General features: G+C 51.6%; 1 protein-coding gene across 1 annotated transcript in view; it reads left to right on the top strand.

Annotated features, from left to right (window-relative positions):
• Positions 1 to 477: 477 nt before the first annotated feature.
• CNNM4 (cyclin and CBS domain divalent metal cation transport mediator 4) overlaps positions 478 to 14315 on the top strand; it is a 36963-nt gene continuing 23125 nt past the window's right edge. The window contains exon 1 of the mRNA XM_079940593.1: positions 478 to 1907. Coding sequence (XP_079796719.1) covers positions 506 to 1907 — 1402 coding nt within the window. The 5' untranslated portion in view covers positions 478 to 505. The remainder of the gene's footprint in view (positions 1908 to 14315) is intronic.

Genomic DNA, 14315 nt, shown 5'->3' with positions numbered 1-14315 from the left:
TTCTTTTTTCATAGCAGAAAATCAATTTTCTCACAACGCGGTGCTGCTTCCGAGAGGTTCTTGCAGAGAAGGGCCACCGCCCCGAGCTGCAGATTTCTGGGGAAGGGAAAAGAGCTCAGCAACCAAGCCCAGTCTGGGCTGCGGAAGAGGAACTACGTGGTCGAGAGAGCAAGTCGGGGAGGAGGAGAGAAGGACCCGCCGAGAGAGCGGAAAGGCGTGCGAGGAGAAGGGCGGGGCGTGCGCTCGCCCGCGGCTCCCGCGCTCCCACACCGCCCCACCTTAAATGCCGTACCTCCTTAAGGGAGGGCGCTGGAGCCGCGCGCCAGAGGGGGGGGCCTCCCATGCAAATGAGGGGCGTGGCGTGGCGTGGCAGGCGGGGCGCTGACCTGACGTCAGGCAGGCGGCCCGGGCAGTTGGCTCGGCGGCGGCGGAGCGGCAGGATCGGCGGCGTGAGAGGGGCTGCGCGGAGCGGCGCGGGGAGCGGCGGCGGCCGAGCCGGAGCAACATGGCGCCGGTGGGCGGGGGCGGGCGCCCGGGCGGCGGGCCGGCCCGAGGGCGCCTCCTCCTGGTGGCGCCGGTGCTGCTGGTGCTGCTGTGGGCGCGGGGGGCCCGCGGCCAGGGCGACCCCCAGCGGAGCGCGATCCTGGGCATGAGGCTGGCGAGCTGCAACAAATCGTGCGGGATGAACTCGGATGGCATCATCTTCGTGTCCGAGGGCAGCACGGTGAACCTGAGGCTGTACGGCCAGAGGCTGGGCTCCCTCTCCAGCAACCTGATCTCCTTCACCGAGGTGGACAACGCCGAGACCATCCACAACTCCACCAGCTGCCCCGAGCTCACCAAGGACCTGGTCGTCCAGAAGCTGGTCAACGTGAGCCGCGGGGACACGTCCGGGATGCTGGTGGTGCTCACTAAGTTCCTCCGGAGGAGCGAGAACATGAAGCTGTATGCGCTGTGCACCCGCGCCGGCGTGGACGGACCCTGGCAGAAGTGGACGGACAAGGACTCGCTGCTCTTCATGGTGGAGGAGGCTGGGAGGTTCCTGCCCCTCTGGCTGCACATCCTCCTCATTTTGGTGCTGCTAGTGCTGTCGGGCATATTTTCTGGCCTCAATCTGGGGCTTATGGCCCTGGACCCCATGGAGCTGAGCATCGTGCAGAACTGTGGCACTCAGAAGGAGAGGCGCTATGCCCGCAAGATCGAGCCCATCCGACGCAAGGGCAACTACTTGCTCTGCTCCCTGCTCCTGGGAAACGTGCTGGTCAACACCTCCCTCACCATCCTTGTAGATAACCTCATCGGGTCTGGGCTGGTGGCCGTGGCCTTCTCCACCATAGGCATTGTCATCTTTGGGGAGATTGTGCCTCAGGCCCTGTGCTCCCGACATGGGCTGGCTGTGGGCGCGAACACTATCATTCTCACCAAATTCTTTATGCTACTCACCTTCCCCCTCAGTTTCCCCATCAGCAAGCTCCTGGACTTTTTCCTGGGTCAGGAGATCCGCACCGTTTACAATCGGGAGAAGCTGATGGAGATGTTGAAGGTGACGGAACCCTATAATGACCTCGTGAAAGAGGAGCTGAACATGATCCAGGGGGCCCTGGAACTCCGGACCAAAACCGTGGAGGATATCATGACCCAGCTGCAGGACTGCTTCATGATCCGGAACGATGCCATCCTGGACTTCAACACCATGTCGGAGATTATGGAAAGCGGCTACACGCGCATCCCCGTGTATGAAGACGAGCAATCCAACATCGTAGATATTCTCTACGTCAAAGACTTGGCCTTCGTGGACCCCGATGACTGCACCCCCCTCAAGACCATCACCCGCTTCTACAACCACCCAGTGCACTTCGTCTTCCATGATACCAAGCTGGATGCCATGCTGGAGGAGTTCAAGAAGGGTAAGGCCTGATGCAGCTCCCGCTTCACTCTTTGTGGTGTCGCGCGTATCCTTGCCTGGTTTGTGTCTGCTGATCTTAGCGTTCCATTTGCGTGACTCTGTGTCCCTTTGCTCAGCACCTCCTGTGCCTCTGAGGTGAACGGTACTCAGGGCCGCAGAAACAGTTCTTAAGCATCTGCTGTCTGCCAGGAGCCGTGCTTTGCGCTTCAGGTGAATCAAAGCAGAGCAAGACACACTCACCCACCTGGGAGCCAGACAGAGGGAAGCTAATGCCTCAGAAGAGGCCAACACCAGGGCATGGAGATTAGGACAAGCACGTCTCACTGGGGTCAGGTGGGGAAAGGGTCGGGTGGGGAAGGGGCAGGTGAACTGGGAAAGCCTTCACAGGGGAGAGAACATTTGAGGAGAGCCTTGAAAGGTGGGGACACTTGGTACTTGAGGCAGAGGGAACCCCTCGAGCAGAGAAGCTGAGTTGGGGAGCAAAGGATGTGCTTGTGGCCCAGCAGGTGGTCATGTTCCTGTGGGTACAGGCTCTGCTGATCACTGGTCAGTGGGGGAGAGACTGAGTCATCTGGGGCCTCAGGAAGAGCCTGAAAGTCAGGGCAGTCAGACTGCTGGAAGCTTGGAGCTCTGGAAGGTTTTGGAGCAGGGGAACAGTGTCCCTGGAGCTCCTGGCCCACAGAAGCTGAATTGGGAGGGCTCTGGTTGGCTCCCCGCCCAGAGCAATGCCAAGTAACGCTTTGGACTATGCAGCAGAAGCAAGCCGATTAAGTTTTGGTTATTGTTCTGTCTTTCCCAGGCGCCAAACAGAAGCTTCCCTCCTGTGGTCTGCTGGGAATCTTCAGCGGGCCTTGCATTGCCTTGTGTTTTTTTCTCACATGGGTTCTTGGCCGATTTTCAGGTAGTTAGAGAGACACTCGGAGGGTTTACTCACCAGCCTCAGAGCTCAGGGCACACACCCCTTTCCTCACTTGCAACAAAACTTCTCTCCTACCTCTGCCACCCCAAAGCCTTCAGAGTGACAGTAAACAAACCAATTATGGAGTAAAACCCTCCTAGGCCAAAGGGAGAGAGGAGGCAGAAAGGGAAGGTCTTTATAAAGGAATGGAGGAAGAGGGGGAGGGGCCTTATCCTAAACCTGGGGACTTGGCTGTGTTTCCCATTGGTGGAACTCCCTCTGGCTGAGGGCTTCTAGCTTCTAGCTGGGAGCCAGCGCCCGGACCCTTTTCAGTCATTTCTGGAACCGAGAGTGGAGGAGAGCTTGAACTGGCTTGAATCAGTGGGTGATGGAGTGGGTTTGGGAGGAGCTGGCCTGGCAAGGATGCTGGGGTCGGGGTCAGGGCCAGGTACCTTCCCTTTTTCAGTTTGAAAGACTGAATCTCAGCGTCAGAGCTGAGGAGGACTTGAGTGGGAGACAGCCCAGTAAGGCCGTCTCGCTGCAGAGGGACCCGTGGTGACGGCACAGCCTGGGGGGAGCTTCGGGGTCTCAACAGAAGAGCACTGAGGATTTGTGCCCCACCCCACCCTGCAGCCTCGAGGCCCAGAGGACCTCTCCCATGTTGCTTGGTCGGGAACCGGGTTAGGACTCAGCAGGGCAGCTTCCTCCTTACCACCTCGATGGTCTTTGGGACTGTTGCTGGTGACACGCCCGACAAGCATCGTTCAGCCCACATCTGGATCCAACCTGTATGGACTGGCTTGGTCAGGCTTCTCAGCCCCTGATCAGCAGGGTGGGAGCTTCCTGGGTCTCGGCAGGGCCACCTTTGGACTCAAAAATATAAATAAATAAAAAAAATAAGGTACCGCTTCCTGAAGCTGAGGAAGCAGAGCTAGCATCTCTCAGGCCAGAGCACTGCTGCGTGGGGCTCTGCAGATGCACATTTTAGTCCACTGGACTCTGCTCCGTAACAGGCTTGCAGCCTGAGACTGAGGCCTGGAGGGGGTGCTGGTAATTCCATGGGAACACAGGCACAGTCTGCCCTGTGCAGTGTGAGGCCCTGGAGATGCAAGTGTGAGGGATGGTCACACCGAGTGAACGTACCCGGGGTGTTACACCATCACTTCCTTGTTCGTTGCCATGCTGGGCTCCCCGCAGTGTGACCTCTGGCAGATCTTTCCATCTGGCATCTACCTTTTCAGTCTGAGGCCCTCCAGGACGCGGCAAACGCGTAGTGTACACCTGCAACGTAAAGGATTTTCTTTACAAATCTGGTGTTTGGAAGGCTCCTTTTTTAGCTAAGAAAACCCACCAAGCCAGGTTAACACAGCCAGCAGCATCATCAGCACCAAAATCGGGGCCAGGGTGCCTGCTAGTCTAGCCGAGGGTCTTTTCTGCGCCTCAGGGGACTCTTTGGCACCTCCTTCACCTCACCTTCAGGTGAGGGTCCTGAATTCTGCCAGAGTCTTTCCGCTGCTGGTGTAAAATCCTCTTTTCTGGTCATTTTATCTCCACCTTACCCACCAGCATTATAAGCTCCCTGAGGGTTGGGATCATGCCTTATTAGTGTTTTCTCCACTCAGTTGCTAGCAAAGAAATTAACAGTAAATGTTTCTTAAAGGATGAATGAGCAACAAGCGAATGGCTGTCTCTGGCAAGCCCTGCTAGCCTTGCTGGCCTTGAGGACACTCCCACCCTAGAGCCTTTGCCCTGGCTGTTCCCTCAGGCAGGAATGTTCTTCCTAGACTTTGCATGGCTTACTCTCCCCTCCCTCGGGTCTGCTTCAACTTCACCTTCTCAGTGAGGCCTTCCTGTCACCCTAGTTAAAACTGTAACCCCCTTCCCACCCTGACCTTCCTGATCTACCCAGACCTACCCTGTGCTCATTTTTCTTTTTCTCATACTACTTTCTAACAACTGTACAATTTACCAGTTTACTTTGTTTTTTATTGTCTGTCTCTTCCCACTAGAATGTCAGTTCCAAAGGGCAGGGCTCTAAGTTCTGTTCACCAATATATCTCTGGCACGTAACATGGTTCTTGGCACATAGTAAGACCTCAATAAAAAGTCACTGAATGAAAGAATGACCTGTCAGCTTTGAGAGAGAATTATCCGCATTCCAGAAGTGTTAGAATTTTGACGAGCTGATAAGGGCTAAAGAAAAATGGGTGTGTTGTGCTGTTGTCCAGGGACTTGACATTTCCAGCTGCCCCAAGAAAGCCAGGAGGTGCTCCTGCAGTGACACATGTATCAGAGGTTCAGGTCAGGGACTGAGAAGCAGAGTGTGGAGTCTTGGTTCTCCTTCCCTGTGCCTCAGGTTCTCAGTGAATAAGCGGTCTTTGACCATCAAGAGCTGACGTGGCTTCACTCATTAGTGGGAGTCATGAATATGCTCCCACACACGTAGAGACAGGCTCAGAGAGTCACTGCAGGCCTGGGGGCGCTGAGCTTCGCATAGGGACCAAAGCAACGAGGTGACAGCTTCCCAGCCGCTTCTGCCTTCCAACTCAAGGCAGCTGTCACTGTTTACTGAACCCCGTGCTATGTGCAAGACACGATGCCTCGTGCTGCAGGCTCTCAGGAGTAAGACCCACTAATTGGTGAGAGCTGTGAGGCCACTGAGAGGCTCCTGCAATTTGAACCTTGGTCCTTCCACTTAAACCTCGTCTAGAATGTTCGCAGTACTGGGAGTTTTGGTTGAGTTTGGCTACAGCTCGAAATCTTAAAATGAAGCTTCCCTGGGCTGCTCCTGGCCCTGCTGTGTTTTTCCTTCACCACAGATGCTCCCCCAGACTCTGGAAGCACAGTAATGAATGAACTCTCCACTTGAGAGTTTGGAAGCTCCGCCCCTCATTGAAACCCACCCTCCAGCTTCTGCTGTGCCCCTCCCTCCCCCTCCCTCCGGGGCATTCCTGCCCGTCCCAGGCATTCAGCACTTCTTTAGTCTTTGGTCACTGACCCCTGGGGTAACCTTGCACCTATTACTGCTCCTCATAAACAGTTAGTGAGTTATATTTTGGAGGGAAAAAGCTAGAAATAATTTCTCGAAAACTCCTCCCATATTTCCAGCTATGTCACATCACATTTTCCCCACCTGCTTAATATTATTCCTGAAACAACTTTATACAGGCTGGACAGAACACTGCATAATTTTTGCATTTGCTTTGGGTTCCTCCCGTCTGGCGCACCTTAAGTATCTTATTTCCCTCCACCTGCTTGTTCTTTTCATTTGTTCAACAAACATCTAACTTTTGGAAGCCTGTGTGTCAGACGGTGTGCTAGCTTTTGGGAGTCAGAGGACTAACACAGCCCTCTTCACAGCAGCCGCTGTCTACCAGGGAGACAGGTAGGCACGGTGGGACCCGGGAAGGCCTAGGCCTCCAGACGCTTCTGCAGTCAGAATGACAGAGCCCAGTGATTATTAGTCGGGGTGGGAAGTAGTTGTGAACATCTGAGGGTTTTGCCTGGGATTCAAGTTGATGATGTTGTCATTTGACGGGAGTGGGCAGAGGAGGGAAGCAGAGCCAGTTTGGTGAGGGCGGAGGGAGGGGTGGTGCTAAATAATAACGGTGTCACCCTTTATCAGACTTCTGTGCCCAGCATTGTGTGCACCGGAGCACCTGTCGCTTCAACGAATGTCCGACTGCCTAGATATTCTGTTCAAACGCAGATGAGAACTCAGTGGGTTTGGGGTGCGGCCCAAGGGTCTGCCTTTCTGACAAGCTCTCCGATGATGCCCGTTCTGCTGGCCCTGGACCACCCCAAGCAGCACGAGGGTGCAGTCCATCCAGGCAGGTATGCGGGGGAAGTGGCACGTGGGGCTCGGGAGTGAGGCGGGGACCCGGCTGAAAGGTTTGGGAGCCAACTGAGAGCAGGCAGAGCGTGTGAGGCATGGAGAAGCCTGGCCCAAGCGGCTCTCTGGCGAGATGAGAAAGAGCCATGCAGGCCTGGTCTGGGGAGCCTCCTGGGGAGGTCGCATAGGGCGAGTGCTGAGCCCAGCTGTGGGATGGGACAGTGGTCACGAGGTTCTGGGAGAGGGCGGCCTCCAGAGTGGAGAGCGAAGGCAGCTCTACACCTGATCTCGGACAGCTCCACCTGGAAACACTCTTGAACTGAGCTGGTGATCTGATCTCAAGAAGATTCCCCCGGGGCAAGTATATCTGAGCGAGTGACAGGAGCTGCCTGTTGGGGCAGAGATGCCAGCGGAGCAACTGACAAAACACTGGCCAGGCTGCTGCTCACTTTCTCTTCAGTGTGGTGCGTGTGCAGCCCGTGCGCCAGCTTCCATAGAGGAGCCAGAGCTGAGAGCACCTCACCCATCTTCTATTTACAGATCTCTTCCTAAAGCTATTATTTGTGTACTGGAAGGCTCTGCCTTACGGCCAGGCCCTAATAAGAGCTTCTTAGATCTTTACTTGTCAAAAGTCTTGTATTTCTAATTCAAAAGACCAGCTCTAGAGTTTTCCTGGACTTCTCTGGTCAGGACAGGTGGTACTGTACAGATGTTTAATATGGAAAACAGCGCACAGAAACACAAAACCACACTTCTCCTGTGTCCTGCAGGAGAAATGGATAGGGGCAGGGGACCCTCCGGAAGCCGGAGCCTTGCTTGTCTTGTCAGTAGAAATCTGACATTTCAGCTGGATCTTCGAGGGGGAATAGACACAGTACTTTTCCTGTCTGTGCCTCTTGTTCTGGGAGCACTTGGACGAGACCAAAGGGTGAGAAATGAGCTTCTCAGTCCTTGGTGCCCCGACTTTGGGGGAAACTGCTTCTGCATATGTGACCGCCTCTCAGTTCTTTCCAGAGGGGCTGGGAGGGGCCACCACTGTGTGCCCGTCTCCCGAGGTAGTGCTGTCCTGCTGATGAACCAGGTAACTGAACAGCTAGGATATCCTTGAGGGAAAGGAGTGGTGCCTCGCATGACGTTTTCCTGCCAGTCTGTCTCCTCGAAGGCAGGGGCCGCAAGCCTGTTTATCAGACACTCTCTAAGAGGGGAGTGTGCCTAGAGGGGGAGGGCGGACCGGACCCTTATGTCGCTGACTTGGTGATTGATTTTAGGGGAGCCCCCTGGTTCCTTCAGCCCAGCCTGCGGGGAGGGACAGCTTGCCTTGCCTGTCCTAGGGCTGGCTCTCTCTTTCTGCCTTCCTTTGGCCTTAGGGAGTTTTGAGTCCTGCAGAACTTCTCAGGAGAACTTGCCAGGAGGATGTGAGGGTTATGGAATTTCCTAGAGGTGCCCAAGGTGGCCCTCAGTTAAGAGGACGGGGAGCAGCTTCCTGGTGCTGTTGCTGCCGTTTGATCCCGTCCTCTCCCCTTGTTCTCCGAGCCCCTCCATCTGCCATTGGGCACAGCTGCCCTATGACAGGGTGCTCTCCTGTCCTGAACCTCAGGTTACCCCTCTCATCACACCCGAGCGTCCCAGGACATCCATCTGTAAAAGGCTTTGTGGCTACAGAAAGGACTCCTGGCTCGTTTCATAGACTGGATTCTGGACTACTTACTGTATTCCTGTTCCATTTATTAGGGAATTTCTTTTCCTTAATGTTAATTAAAGAGACCTACATATCATCATCAGAACCTTTGAAAACAGGCAGAAATCAAAACCAAACAATCCAGAAGCCTGTGGCTTAGAAAGAAGCACTTTTTCTTTTTTTTTTTTTTTGCGGCACGCGGGCCTCTCACTGCTGTGGCCTCTCCCGTTGCGGAGCACAGGCTCCGGACGCGCAGGCTCAGCGGCCATGGCCCACGGGCCCAGCCGCTCCGCGGCATGTGGGATCTTCCCGGACCGGGGCACGAACCCGTGTCCCCTTCATCGGCAGGCTGACTCTCAACCACTGCGCCACCAGGGAAGCCCCAAGAAGCACTTTTAATATTTTAATTTACTTTGATAACTTTTTAGAAAGTTAATCTTTTTTTTTTTAAAGTTTAAAAAATCTTGTAACAAGACAACAGGCTCAAAATCATTTTCATTTTTTTTTTTTTTCATTTTCATTTTTACAACCATGCTCTCTCTCATTAGCTGCCCTTACGTGTTTTCACATTGAAATCACTGTCTACGTACAATTTTGTGCTCTGCTTTTTGGAACACAGTTTAGATCGGTTCTTCAGATTTCTCCTCTGATAAGAAGTGAAATCCCTTTTTATCCCTGGGATTCTTAGGGGGAGTGTCTAGGAGGATTTCCACAGACTGAGGGCTGGGCTGCGTTCTGTGGCTGACAAGGTGAGCCCAGAGGGCTGGGGTGTGCAGCCGCCAGCCTGTTTCGTTGGGGGTTAAACCTAGGGTTGCTGGAACATTCCCCAGACGTTATAGCCAGAGTCTCTTCCCTGCTGCAGGGCCTATTTACCGTGACCTGGGCAGGGTTCTCGAAAGACTGGTTTCACCGGGCTCTCTGGAACGCCTGGTCTCTGGCCAGCTGGCAGCCAGGAGCCTTGGGTGGAAGGAAGCCTCCCTCCCGCAACCCCTTGCCCCGCCCCAGGCAGGCTCATTCCCACACCTACATCCACACCAACAAACACCCACATCCACACACGCGCACACACACGACCCCACACCTACATCCACACCCACACACACCCACGTCCACACGCGCACACACACGGCCCCACACCTATATCCACACCCACAAACACCCACATCCACACACTCACACACACGACCCCACACCTATATCGACACCCACAAACACCCACACCCACACACTCACACACATGACCCCACACCTACATCCACACCCACACACCCCCACGTCCACACACGCACACACATACATGCACACATACGCACCCACCTACCCACTCACACACAGGCAGGCTCAATCCCACACACACTCAGGCATCCTTTTACACGCTGTTACCCACACCCACCGGCAGACAGACACACAGATTTATCCATTCCAGGAAGGCGCTCCCTCTCCTCTCTCTCTCTCTCACACACACACACACACACACACACACGCGTGCGCGCGCGCACATATGCACAGTCACCTAGAGTCCTGCTTTAAATGCACGTCCGTCTCTCATCAAACTTTCTCGAGAGTAAGTTTAAAAAGGGAGCACACGCTTGTGCAGTGGAGTTCATTTTGTAAAAGGCTCAAAATAGTGACTGACTTTTGGGCTCAGAGAAATTGCTCTTTGGTGGCTGGTGAATTGGTCATCCACATGAATGACAGCACCCAACCCGGAGGTTGTGGGGAGGACAGAATGAGGTAGGGCACGTACGGGGCTCAGCTCAGCGCCTGGCACCATGTTGTCGTGCAATAAATGTCAGCTGTTTTAAAAATTATTGTTATTACGATCCCAAAGCTACCCCCATTGGTGTTGACACCCGCTTGGGCCACGGTGGTTCTCACATACTGGCTTGGGTGGCAGCTGCCCCACTGTCTGGACGTGGTGTCTTTCTTGGAATTATGAATACATTGAGGTCAAAAGAGCCTGCTATATAATTGCATGCTAATTCAGATGGCATCTTATCTGGACCCTAGCATGTATGTTAAGGGTAACAGAAGCCAGAGCTTAAGAAAAAAAATGTCCAGAAAAGTAACTTAAAACTGAGGAGATGCTCCTCATTCAGTTATTTGTGTCCCACACGTTGGGAAAAGTTCAGGCAGCCGTCCTGATGGCCAGCGCCTTTGTGGTCTCACTGCAGGAGCACGGCCTGGGGGTCGCTGCTCTGGGGAGATGTCTGGGAAAGGAGCATGGCCACATTTACCAGCTGCGCCTCTATGTGGGTTCTTTCATCTCAGGATCCACCAGTCAACTGTCCTCCCTGGTGCCCCAGTTAGGGAGGCAAGAGACTGTGATAGAAAAGCAACAGGAACAAGAGGGGGATCCAAGGGACTGAGGCTCCCCAAGAGGCCCAGTCTCCCCAGAAATGCCCCAGACCCAAGCTGTGGAAGAGGGTAGAGCAGGGATCGTTAAAGAAGGAAGAAATGCCTTCATGACTGGTTAGCCTTTGTTGAATACTGAATTCAAGCACTGTAGACAGGGAACCGAGGCTCAGAGAGGCTGAGAATCTTTCATTCTCAGCCACATGACAGCTAAGTGGCCACCCCAGACTGCTCCCCTCCACGGGCCAAGCCCTTGACTGCTGTTCTGTGTCAGTTCTCAGGGGGGTTGTAGGTATTGAGAAAGAGACCAGAAGATTGGGATAGTCCAGTAACCCCAGGCTAGAAAATTTACTGTCAGTTCTACATTTAAAAAAATTGAGATATAATTGACATTACATTATATCAGTTTCAGGTATAAAACAAAATGATTTGCTGTATGTGCATGTTGTGAGGCGGTCATTGCGATAAGTCTAGTTAACATCCATCACCACACATAGTTACAAAAATTTTTTTCTTGTGATGAGAACTTTTAAGGTCTACTCTCTTAGCAACTTTCAAATAGACAATACATATTATTTATTAACTATTTACTATAGTGCTCATGCTATACATTACATCCCCAGGACTTATTTAAAACCCCGCCCCTCCCCTCCCCATCCCCTCCCAATTTTAAGGACTTATAACTGGAAATTTATACCTTTTGACCACCTTCACCTGTTTTGCCCAACCTCTCACTTTCGGCAACCACCTAGATTTGTTCTATTTTTTATTTTTTTTAATTTATTTATTTTATTTATTTATTTTTGGCTGCATTGGGTCATCGTTGCTGCGTGTGGGCTTTCTCTAGTTGCGGCGAGCGGGGACTACTCTTCGTTGCGGTGCGCGTGCTTCTCATTGTGGTGGCTTCTCGTGTTGTAGAGCACGGGCTCTAGGTGCACGGATTTCAGTAGTTGTGGCACACGGGCTCAGTAGTTGTGGCTCGCGGGCTCTAGAGCGCAGGCTCAGTAGTTGTGGCGCATGAGCTTAGTTGCTCCGCGGCATGTGGGACCTTCCTGGACCAGGACTCGAACCTGTGTCCACTGCATTGACAGGCGGATTCTTAACCACTGTGCCAGCAGGGAAGCTCCTAGATTTGTTTTAAAGTAAAGTTTCTGTTGAAGCAAAGTGCTTAAATCATAAGTATTCAGCTTGCTAGTTTTCACAAAGGAGCACCCTTGTGTAAATATGTCTTAGCTCAAGAAATAGAACATTATCAATATCCTAGAAGCCCCCTGCACACCCTCCCAGTTAGTGCCCCTGCCCCCCAAATCATCATGTGTCAATTTTTTCTGTTTCTGAACTTTTATAAGTGAATCGTATAGTATATACTCTTACGTCTGGGTCCTTCTGCTCAACATTAAGGTTATGAACTTTATGCATGTTGCTTGTAGCTGTAGTTCATTCTCTTTTCGTTGCTGTATAGTATTCCATGATAAAAACACACCACCATGGTACTGTTGGTGGACGTTTGGATTGTTTCCACTTTGAGAGTCTTACAAATAATGCCACTAAGAACACTCTTGGCATGTCTTCTGGTGACTATATGTAGCCAGTTCTGCTGGGAATATGTCTGGGAGTAGAAATGCTAGGGCATCGTATAGGCATAGAGGAGACAGTTTTCCAAAGTGCTTGTATCTGTTTCCACTCCTATGCTCACAACTCTGGTATTGTTGGCTCTTTATTTATTTTATTTTAGTTAACCCATCAGGTAGGTGTGTGATAGTATCTCATTGTGATTTTAATATAGATTTCCCTAGTGACTAATGATGCTGAGCACGTTCTCATCTGCTTCTCATCCATTGTGGTGGTTAGTGCTTTTGATTCCCCGTTGAAGATTCTTTGCCTATATGAAAGGCAGGAAGCTAGAATCCTGTGTTATCTTCTGGAAGCTGTATTGTTTACCTTAGCGATCTATAATCCTTCCGGAATTTATTTTTATTTATTATTATTATTTTTTTTGCGGTACGCGGGCCTCTCACTGTTGCGGCCCTTCCCGCCTCCGAGCACAGGCTCCGGACGCGCAGGCCCGGCGGCCATGGCTCACGGGCCCAGCCGCTCGCGGCACGCGGGATCTTCCTGGACCGGGGCACGAACCCGTGTGCCCTGAATCGGCAGGCGGACCCTCAACCACTGCGCCACCAGGGAAGCCCTATTTTTGTTTTTGATGTGTTACAGGTCAAGATTCTTTTTTTAAAAAATCCATATGGATGTCCAACTACTTCAGAAGAACTCATTGAAAGGACTGTCCTTTCCTCACTGAACCATGGTATATCTGTAGGTCTGGACCCTCTTCCATTAGTCTCTTTATTTTTCCTTGTTCCAGTACTCATTGACATAATTGCAGTACTTTTACAGTAAGCTTTGGTACCTGATAATGTTCAATACTTTGTTCTTTGTTCTTCAAGATTGTCTTGACTATTCTTAACCTTTTTTGCCTGGGAATTTTATGGAATTGCATTGACTCTATAGATAACTTGAAGACTTGACATCTTTATAGTAATGAATCTTCCAGTCTACAAACATGGTTACCCCTCCATTAGTTCATGCTCTCTTAATTTCTTTCAATAATATAGTCATTTTCTGTGTAGAAGTCTTACACTTCTTTTCTTGATTTATTGCTAGGTATTTAGTGATTTTAAGCAGTGTCTTTAAAGTTTTATTTTTCATTTGTTTGTTACAGATTGTTCCAACCAGGGTGTATTGCAGTTCAGTTCTGGTGCCAACCACCTGGCATTAGCATCAGTCCCCATGGGTGTAGGGGCTCAGTCCTCCAGAGACGGCTCTCACCTCAGATGCCAGCCTCAAGTGGGGTCCCCTCCACCTGTGTACATCTGACCAACTGGCTATACACTCAGGGGTTTTCATGACTCCCCCTTAGGTTTGATAATTCGCTAGAATGGCTCACAGAACTCAGGAAAGTGCTACACTGACGATTACAGTTTTATTTTAAAGAATGTACCTAGGATGGGGTCTGTCTGAGGGACAGGGAGCTTCCATGCCCTCTCCCTCTGGAGCCAGAGTGTGTCACCCTCCTGGTACAGTGGTGTGTTCACCAACCTGGACGCTCCACTGAGCTCTGGGATCCAGAGTTTTTATCATCAGGACTTCCTTAGCATATGCTTGATTAAGCCATTGGCCTTCCCTGGAGGTATGGCCTTTTGTGCCCTCTTCAGTTTAACTGGTGACCATCTCCAGTCTCTCTAGGGTCCCACCTAGAGTCATCAACATTATTATTATTATTTTTGGCTCCTCCCCGAAACTTGTGGGATCTTAGTTCTCCGACCAGGGAGCGAATCCCGGCCCTCAGCAGTGAGGGCCCGGGGTCTTAACCACTGGACCGCCAGGGAATTCCCTAGAGTCGTCTTATTAACATCACAAAGACACTCCTGTCACTCAGGAAATCCAAGGGTTTTGGAAACTCTGTGACAGGAACTAGGGTCAGAGACCAGATATATTCACAAGGATAGAGAAATGTAGTTAATTTTTGTATAGTGACTCTGAATTCATTGACCTTGCCAAACTGACTATTTAATTCAAATAGTTTATTTTAGATTCTTTTGGCTTTTTTACACATATAATTATGTTGCCTATGAATAATGGCAATTTT

This window comes from Stenella coeruleoalba, assembly GCF_951394435.1.
Source record: "Stenella coeruleoalba genome assembly, chromosome: 13".
NCBI classification, from domain to species: Eukaryota; Metazoa; Chordata; class Mammalia; order Artiodactyla; family Delphinidae; genus Stenella; species Stenella coeruleoalba.
Note: the sequence above shows the minus strand (reverse complement) of the source record. Positions and strands in the feature narration are given on the sequence as shown.